Here is a 10565-nt window from a genome sequence, read left to right as displayed (position 1 = left end):
CTAACCACATGCATCATCAAACAAAGAAAACAAGCATTGAACTTAGAATTCAAGAACTCATCAGAAAACTAGAAACTACCTAGCAATTCAAGATGACCAAACCCAAAAATCCTCACCTTTTATGGACAGTTCAAACCTAGGTTGCCCCTAGTATCCTTCCAGTCCTTAGCTCCTCAATTCCCAAAGCTCAACACCTTGAATTCCCATCCAAAGTTTAGATTCAAGATCAACACAATAGAGTTCATCAATCCCAGAAAGAAAAACTAGAAACCTTACCTTAATTGAACTTAATTTCAGCAGAAAATCCTAGGTTTATCAAGGATCCAAGTTCCAAGCCTTAGCCTAAGACTCCTCTGAATTACAGCTCCAAAAATCCTCAAGAGATGGTGAGAGAACAGTGATATTGATAGGGAGAGGAAGAGAGTTTCTCTGTTTTTTTCTTCCTTCTTTCTTTCCTTCTTCTTTTCTTTTCTTTTAGCTTCTACTTGTTTCTACAATTCCCACTAAGACATATAGGCAGAAAACACCCTTTTATCACCTCTTAACCAACAAAATGACCATTTTTCCCTCCCATTAAAATTCAACCCTAAAACATTCCAAGGGCAATTTGGTCATTTATTCTCAATTCCCGCTAATTCTTCGAGTGTCCCTAATAATTACCGCTTGCATCCCAACACCTAACTAATCACCAATTATATTCCTCAATATCAAATAGCCTCCAATATATTTCCCAAATTCCCATAAATACCCCTAGGCTCCCCCGAGCCGGGTATAAATCCCCACCGTGACTTTTCCGCTAAACCGCTCACTAGGATCGCCTTGAATCACAAGCTGTAGATATATCTACATAATAATGTGGTCTCAACAATTTATCACAAATATTTACATTTATGCCCTCAACGGGCCAAAATTATGAATATGCCCTTATAACCTAATCAGGGCCTACATGCATACTAATACTCACAATCATGCATCTCATATTTCCAAATAATCATATAAGCATGCTTATCACATAATCATGCATTTAATCATTTAAATCACACATAATCCAGTTATGCCTTCACAACACACTAATCAAGGCCCTTAAGCCTTATTAGTAATTTTTGGTCGTTACATGATGCAACTGTAACACCCTGGTTTACCAAGACCGTTACACTGTGTATTTAAAATAGTGCTTAACTCGCTAAGCGAGTCATTTGAACTTAAATGTGTAATTAAAGACTAAGTCAAGGTCAGGTATTAAAAAGTTTGGCGAACAAGATGATTATTTTTCATTAAAATATTAAGTTTATACACGGGATCCCAAAATCAGTTTACAGACTTGAAAAGAAAAAAATACAATACAACTTAGTCATCCTAAGAGGAAAAACAGAGGTCAACCCTAGTTCCTCCAAAGCTATCCCGACCGTGGCGATCGGGCAGGCTGTATATGTACACATCGCCCTTGAAGCTCTCCAACTCATGGCTGGTTCGGCTATCCCTTACCTTTACCTGCACCACGTAGCACCCGTGAGCCAAGTCTCAACAAGAAATCTTAAATCCACATGCACAACTAGGCAACAGTATAAAAACAGTAAACATAAATCATTAGATTTAATCAATAACATGATATAAGTAACCATCCTAACAGTACATTAAGCTCAGTACAATGCATAAACTAAACTCATCAATCAATAGAAATAGTAAAGTGCAATCCACACTTCTATTTATTATAAAATGTTCAGGCCCGACACCCTTAGGCTGAGTCCTTTGGTCTTATAGCCGACCCCGACACCCTTAGGCTGGGTTGCGTTCCACACGCTGGCTATCGACCCCCGACATCCTTAGGTCGATCTATAAACATATATAATCACAAAGCACAATGTACAACAAGTATTCAATGACAACGTATACAAGCATGCCTATCTAGATATTCTCAGTTACAGATATGTTCACATTCATAACATATTCATTAACAAGGGTTTAAGCCCCATTCACAACCCGAGTGCAGTTTTCTTACCTCAAGTCCCAAGCAGCTAGCATATGGCAACCCCGAGCACGATCCCTAATTCTGAGCCCTTGCGGTATAACTTAGTCACAATGCAATAATGGATAACCATTAAAATCCTAAACCAATTAAAAGCTTTGGAATAAAATACTAGCCTCCAGGACTTCGAATTCTACGAAAGCAAGTAGTAGAAATTGTCACGAGCGCTTAGGTTTAAATCCTCGAGCCCAAAAACCTATTTTGGCTAAGCCTGCCTAGGCAGGCCACAACCTAGCCCTAAGGGTCACGGCGCGCCCCCAAGTTAGAGGCGCCAGCCCCAAGTCCCAGAGGTAGGCGGGCCACAATTGGCCCCTTTAGGGTCGCGGCGTGCCTGCAAAACAGCAAGCCCCCAGGGCTCCTAGGGTCACGCGGGTCGTGGCACCCATGAGCTGAGTCGCAGAGCGCCCCCGTGAACCCATAAATCCTGGGGCTTTTCAGCATATTCTCCTAACCTAATTCAACAGAAATTCATTGTAACCTTGAACTAAAACCTGAATTGACTCTAGGACTCTTAACAACACAACCTAGACATTATAATTACCCAAAAACCAACCACAAATCTCACCTCAATTCAACAATTAAAGCTAAGATTAAACCCCAGCCAACAATCCAAACTAATCATAGAATTTACAGTAAAAATCAGGTTGTGGAACTTACCTCAAAAGTAATTTTGATCCCTCAACTAATCCCCAACCAACTTCAGCCTCAAATCTTCAATTTTCCTGAGTCAATCTCCCAAAAATTCCAAAATCTTCCCCAAGGTTCACAAGAGAGAGAGAACGAGAGAGAGACAGTTTTGTGAAAGATTGTTTCTAATTACTTCCCGAGGTTTCTTTGAGTATATCCCTTAACACCAAAAGACCAAAATACCCTCTAACTTATCTTTAGCCTCTTATTGTCCTTAAGGGCAAACCCGTCATTTTGCCGCATTTCCCACTAATCCTCAAATGGTCCTATAAGTTCCCAATTAATCTTGACGTGCCCAACTAATCACCAAATAATTTTCCGTTAACCAATAAATCTCAAATAGGCACTAAGTCCCTGAAGTACCCCTAGGCTCGCCCTGAGCCAGGTATTGGACCCCGTTGTGACTATTCTACTAATATGCTCACTAGGATCTCCTTGAGCTGAATACTGCAAATATATCCACGTAATAATGTTGCCACAATCATTTAGCACATACAATCACATTTATACCATCAACGTATCAAAATTATAGATATGCCCTTATTAACAAGAACGGGCCAGTATGCATATTTAATACACATAAACATGCACATATGTTCATATTACCATGTAAATCATGTATGCTACGTAGTCACACATTTATTCGCTTAATTCAACATATATATCCTATTATGCCCTCGAGGCACAGTAATCAAGACACTTAACATTAATAGTAAATTCGGGACATTACAACAACACTCTATAAAAGTAAGATAGGCAATTTACTATACATTACTGCAAGATGTCATGATATTTGTCTTAGTGTTGGGGTGTGTGCTAGATATCAATCTATCCCCTCTAAACTGCATCTCACTGTTGTGAAAATAATTCTTAAATACTTGGCTGATACCATTAAATTTGGTCTTTGGTACTCATGTGATACTAATCTTTCTTTGGTGGTTGGTTTTAGTGACTCTGATTGGGCAGGTAACCTTAATGATAGGAAAATACTTTAGGTGGGTGCTTCTATGTGGGGAATAATATGGTTTCGTGGCACAGTAAAAAGAAAATTTTCATCTCACGCTCCACTGTCGAAGCTGAATAAATTGTCGCCAGACGTTGTTGCACTCAACTCCTTTGAATGAAACAAATGTTGCATGATTATTATTATTATTACTATCTTATATTTAAAGTCTCGTTTAATATTATTTTCTCAATATTTTTTTAACTTATAGTTGTCTTATGCTATTATGCATAACTACTTTTTTTTAACCAACTTATACTCTAAAAATTAAATGGTGTTTTTTTATGATGTATCACTTCAATGCAATAATAATATAGCTAGTTTATTTTCTAGCCGATCGAAAAGTCCTCCGCTCGAATAATTGGTAACTCAATATATATATATATATATATATATATATATGTTGACAGATATCCTCGTAACTTATAAATCTTAATTGAATTTCAAGTGGTTACTTCTTTTTTCTTTTAGCAAGGCTCAGTTGGGATCAAGCTTGGTGGACTTCTAGAATTTTGTAGATTTTTTTCCGAGAACATCCCTTTCCATATGAGTCGCCATGTTTACCAACACCTCACGAATTGGATTAACATATCCTTTGGGTGAGACAATATGATTTTTTGCTTGGAGGATTATCCTCCTGTATTCATTTTTACAATGTAATTAGTAATAAAGTCTGTCTTCCAAAAAAAAATAGCAGAATAATAATTGGGAAATTTTAATTTATATGCTTGATAAAAGTTATAATTACAAAAAAATGCTAACCATATTAAAATTTACAAAATAATGCTATTTTTTTGCACTTTACCCAAAATGCCATTTTCACTTCTTCCTCACTTCTCATTTCTCTCTTCTCTCTTCTCTCTTCTCTCTTCTCTCTCTCTCTCTCTCTCTCTCTCTCTCTCTCTCTCTCTCTCTTATTTCACTCTCTCTCACCTCACAACACCACCACCACACTAAATATTATATTTCGAACAGATTTGGACATGATTTTTGGGTTTTTTTTGCGATTTTTTTCAAATCAGAAACTTTGAAATCTGCAAAAAATCGACCTTGCTCATTGGTAGTTCGATGGTGCTCGATGCCAGCTCGATGAGACCTTCAAAATCATGATTTTTCATGAAAAAATGACTTTGCTCGATGGTGGTTCGATGATAGTTCGATAGTGTCTCGATGGTGCTCGATGCCAGCTCGATGAGACCTTCAAAATCATGATTTTTCATGAAAAAATGACTTAGCTCGATGGTGGTTCGATGGTAGCTCGATAATAGTTCGATGGTGCTCGATGCAATTTTTGTAAGAGACATAATTTTTCACTCGGGTGTCTGTTTGGAGTGATTTTTTTTGTTGATTTTGGGTATTTTTTCAAGATCTACACGTTTGACATGTTAATATGCACATTTGTGAAGTGTAACACTTGTAAAAAATACAAAAGTGCAAACATACCTCATGTTTAAGACATCTTTTGGTATATTTTTAAGTTTTAAACTTCCCAAATGTACATATTAATATGTCAAACGTGTAGATATTGAAAAAATACCTAAAATCAAAAAAAGAATCACCCCAAACGAACACCCGAGTGAAAAATTATGTCTCTTACAAGAATTGCATCGAGCACCATCAAGCCACTATCGAGCTACCATCGAACCACCATCGAGCTAAGTCATTTTTTCATTGAAAATCATGATTTTGAAGGTCTCATCGAGCTGGCATCGAGCACCATTGAGCCACCATTCGCTGGGGCCTTCAAGATCAAGATTTTCATGAAAAAATGACTTAGCTCGATGGTGGTTAAATGGTAGCTTAATAATGGCTCGATGGTGCTTGATGCAATTCTTGCAAGAGACATAATTTTTCACTCGGGTGTCTGTTTGTGGTGATTTTTTTTTTATTTTGGGTATTTTTTCAAGATCTACACGTTTGACATGCTCATATGTACATTTGGGAAGTTTAAAACTTAAAAATATACCAAAAGATGTCTTAAACATGAGGTATGTTTGCACTTTTGTATTTTTTACAAGTGTTACACTTCACAAATGTGCATATTAACATGTCAATCGTGTAGATCTTGAAAAAATACCCAAAATAAAAAAAATACCCCAAACGGACACCCGAGTGAAAAATTATGTCTCTTACAAGAATTGCATCAAGCACCATCGAGCATCATCGAACCACTATCGAGCTACCATCGAACCACCATCGAGCTAAGTCATTTTTTCATGAAAAATCATGATTTTGAAGGTCTCATCGAGCTGGCATCGAGCACCATCGAGCCACTATCGAACTACCATCGAACCACCATCGAGCAAAGTCATTTTTTCATGAAAAATCATGATTTTGAAGGTCTCATCGAGCTGACATCGAGCACCATCGAACCACCATCGAACAAGGTCAATTTTTTGCAGATTTCAGAGTTTCATATCTGAAAAAAATCGCAAAAATAACCCAAAAATCATGTCCAAATCTGTTCGAAATATAATATTTAGTGTGGTGGTGGTGTTGTGAGGTGAGAGAGAGTGAAACAAGAGAGAGAGAGAGGGAAGAGAGAAGAGAGAAATGAGAAGTAAGGAAGAAGTGGAAATGACATTTTGGGTAAAATGCAAAAAAATAGCATTATTTTGTAAATTTTAATATGTTTAACAATTTTTTGTAATTATAAAAATGATCAAGCATACAAATTAAAATTTCCCTAATAATTTCACTTATATGCTTATGGAAACTTTTTTTTATTATTATATATTTATAAAAATGTTTATACTTTTTTGGATCCTGTGTTTTGTACCATTATCTGTTTGGACCATATGTTTTGATAAATTACTCTTTGGACCTTATATTTTGTAAAATGGTTAAAATAGAACCCTAAACTCGATTTTGATCAATATTTCTCAACTAAAATCACAAATAATTTACCAAACTAATAATTCAGAAAAAAAAAATTCATTTTACTTAAAAACTGTGTTGTTATATTCAATTTTTTCTTCATCAAAATTGACTTTATGGTTCTATTTTAACTATTTTACAAAACATAGGATCCAAAATGTAATTTGTCAAAACACAGAGTACAAATAGGTAATGAGACAAAATACGGTATACAAAAATATATAATCCCATCAAATTACTATTAACTCAACATGCAATTAGCTTTCCCCTAAGAAAAAACCTTCATGCAATTAGTAAATATTAGATTTTTATTATTTAAAAAGAAAATTAACTTTCCCATTCTCATACTACTCCACGTAAGCAAACGCCACCTAATTTGTAACGATCAAAAAGAAAAAAACTACGATTTAGACAAGATATTTTGTTAAGATTTGTCTAGGGAGGTTGTTTAGTTCATTTTCTTTGTCTAACCCAACCCTACCTATACCTCCACGTCTCCGCCGCGGTGACCCCTCTCTCCTCTTCTCTACTCTCCACCAATCCAACGCCCAATTCTGAAGCCATTGCCCACGGCCCTCTTCTGGTTTTGCCTTCTTCGGCCTTCCATTAAGGTCCCAAGGGCCCAGCCCCCAACCCCTCCTCTTCGGTCTTCGCTCGCGGGTTCCTCACGGGTGGCACACCCGAGCTCCGGCGGCCTCTCGAGGTGTGTGCTTATATGTATCTATGTTATTTAGAACACTTTCTGTAGGGAATTTTATATTTTGTTCTTTGGGTATTTTGGATTAGAGTTAAAGACATGATCAAATCAAAGTTAGAAATAGAAAAGAAAAAAGAATCGAAAGACATATATTGGTGGTTTTTTCTTCATGAACATGATTTACACTAGTTTAGACATGTTTGAAGGAGAATTTTCCAATCAAGGCAAAGTCCTTGTCTTCACTTGCTTACATGATTAATTTATCATAACTAATCAGCATATTGTCTTTTCTTTTCTGGATTGAAATATACTAGAAAACGAGTGCTTTTGTACTTGCACAGTGAAGCATTCCACCGAAGTATGTTTCTGATCTTAAAAAAATGCATATGTATGTGGTCGTTGCATAAATCTTTTGAATGTTCACTAACGATGAAGTACAATGTTGGAGTTACTTGCGTATGGAGTGTTATTTACCACTAGGGTTGCTCAGATTAAACATTTTTATCATTTTCCAATCCAGTCAATCTGTCTATAACATTCCGTTGAATCCAATCCAACTAGTATCAGCTTTCTTTAAAAAAAATAAGGCCTTGTTTGTATCTTGAATTTTGCAGGAAAAGTTTTATGAGTGGAAAGAGTTGAGAAAAAATGGAAGAAAATATTTTCCAAAATTTTTATTAGGGACTCTTTCTTTTCTTAATATTTTCTCTTTTTGTATATATTTATAACTGTTCTAAGTTTTATAAAATTATATTACATTTAAGTTTATTTTCTTTCTAAGAAAGAATTCTTAATTTTCTATTTGAATAACATTAGAAAATGAACTTTTTTAAATCTCTTTTTTTTTTTTAAAAGAAATAAAGTAATGAAAAATGTAAGGGAATAATAGAACGTGTTAGTGTTAGTGTTAGTAGTAGTAAATGTTTGGGCCTTTTTCAGTTTTTTCAAATAGGTGTGTTAAGAGAGTGCTTGATAAAAAAGTTAAACAACCAATAAAAAAGTAGCACATTTTTTTAAAAAAAAAAGTTCAATATACTTTATATATGTAAATTGAATTGGTTGATGGATGATATTGTCAAAGATCCAATTAGTTACAATTGATTTCTTCGAATTAGAATCCAACTTTTGACAACGAATGAAATCTAATTGTAATTGGGTGTTCACTTTTTACTAGTTAGTTAAAGGGGACTGGTTCAGTTATGTCAATATGAATTTTATGTTGAGCATCCCTATTTACCACAATTATAATCTTTGTCATTTTCATTGCTTATTAACTGTATTTTTTGACACATTTAAATTAAAGCAGATAATATATGGCTAGTACTGGTTGCAAAGACGAGATTAGAAGGATAGAGAGTGTAAAGTCAGGTGGAGCTGTTCCATTTCTTGATCCAGAAAAATGTACAAATGGTTGGGCCACCCCACCTGGGGACAAGTTCATGGTAAGAGGTCCAGAGTACTTTAAAACCAAGGTTAAAATTCCCGCTGGTGAATATCTTCTAAAGCCTCTTGGATTTGATTGGATCAAAAGTTCTTCAAAGATTGGAGATGTCTTAAACAATCCAAACAGCCGTGTCAGAAAGATCATAGAAGTTGAGTTTTCAACAGGTGTCAAGCCTTTCATTTGGGCTTTCAATCTACAAGTCCCAAGCAAGGATAATTATAGCGCGGTAGCTTACTTTGCAAGCACAGATCCTATTCCTGAAGGTTCTTTGATGGACCAGTTCTTGAAAGGGGATGATGGATTTAGGAATTCAAGGCTAAAATTGATCGCCAACATTGTCAAGGGCCCTTGGATTGTTAGAAAAGCAGTTGGGGAGCAGGCTATTTGTATAATTGGGCGCGCCCTCACTTGTAAGTATTGTGTGGCAGATAATTTTTTAGAAGTAGATGTGGATATTGGATCTTCCATGGTTGCAAGTGCAATAGTTCATCTGGCATTTGGTTACATCACTAAATTAACTGTTGACCTAGCATTCCTCATTGAGAGCCAAATTGAATCCGAGCTTCCAGAACGACTGTTAGGTGCTGTAAGATTCTCTGAGTTGAATCCTGCTTCAGCTAGGCCAGTTGAACCATCCTCTGATACAATTAGTGGTACTATGCCGTCATCTCTGCCAACACGACTATGGAAGTCAATCGGGCAAGGTTTTTCTCACATTCTTCATCAAGGTGTCCAAGAAAGTGGCTCTTCCTCCGGGTCAGCTCACTCTAATGGGACTGTCACTCATGAAGATGCTAGTGAACACACTAAGAAATGGTACGTTTTTTTAATTTTGATCACATTTACATTTGCCAAGAACTACCTTTCTTGTTTAAGACTTCTAATTTTTACTGCTATGCAAGATGCTGATATCAATGCTCTGGATTTCACGTAAGATGTTGGATAATATAGATATTAATGTAGAAATCATTAGCTTTGCTTAAGTATTGACTTTGTTTGCCTAAATTTCCTGTTCTTTTGTCATAAATGGTTGTCTCACTTCACTTTCTTCATTCTTTTATTAATAATTAGACTTAGGATTATAATTCTGTTAGTTCAGGGCATAGCGATGCTGATACTATCTCTTATTCATTCTCATTATTATGTCACTTGGTGTCTTGGCTTTTCATATGAAGTATGTTATGACTTGTGAATATCAAATTGGTACATCATTTTTCATTTCTCTTCGTAGGCCTTGATATATATATATATATATATATATATATATATATATGTATTTTAATGTGTTGCTTTGGCATCTGACGTTTCTTTCAATGTAATACAGAAATGTCGAAGGAATATAATGCATACGTGTATAAAAAAGGAAGCGTCTATTGTGGCTCAAACTTCAAAATTTGTTTGAACTGTTGATGATATTTATTGCAGAGTGGTGCTGACAGCCTCTCTTCTCTGCTTGTCTTAAACTATCATACCCCTTGGGTCAAATTTATGGCTATATTTAGTATTCACACTAATTGATGTACAGTCCATTTGTTGGCTTAAGAGTATATAATTATATATTCATATCACCTAAGCATTAGAGGTAGAACTTTGGATTCAACTATTCAATTCAATTGTTTTCTTGTATGTTTTATTATATCTATATATATCTATCTATATATAGAGACACACTACTATATTCTTCACTTAATACAGTGGATGTGCCATTAGTATATTAGTCACTTGAAATACTCTATACCATAATATTAGAATATTAGATGAAAAACTACTAAAGATTAGGATAGGAATTTTAATCTGACTCTTTCTACCATATTAGAATATTAGGTGAAAA

At 35.4% G+C, this 10565-nt stretch overlaps 1 protein-coding gene across 2 annotated transcripts; it reads left to right on the top strand.

Annotated features, from left to right (window-relative positions):
* The first annotated feature begins 7020 nt into the window (after positions 1-7020).
* LOC133818807 (protein ENHANCED DISEASE RESISTANCE 2-like) lies at positions 7021-10360 on the top strand. Of its 2 annotated transcripts, none has more exons than XM_062251872.1 (3): positions 7021-7296; positions 8594-9550; positions 10059-10360. In XM_062251872.1, coding segments are annotated over exons 2-3 (948 nt in total). In that variant the 5' UTR covers positions 7021-7296; positions 8594-8603; the 3' UTR covers positions 10060-10360. The 2 variants fall into 2 exon arrangements, with proteins under 2 accessions (XP_062107856.1, XP_062107855.1); XM_062251871.1 differs by having other exon boundaries at positions 7022-7296; positions 8597-9550.
* Positions 10361-10565: the final 205 nt, after the last annotated feature.

Source organism: Humulus lupulus, chromosome 2, assembly GCF_963169125.1.
Source record: "Humulus lupulus chromosome 2, drHumLupu1.1, whole genome shotgun sequence".
Lineage (NCBI taxonomy): Eukaryota > Viridiplantae > Streptophyta > Magnoliopsida > Rosales > Cannabaceae > Humulus > Humulus lupulus.
The sequence above is the reverse complement of the archived record's forward strand: the minus strand, read 5'-3'. Positions and strand labels throughout refer to the sequence as shown.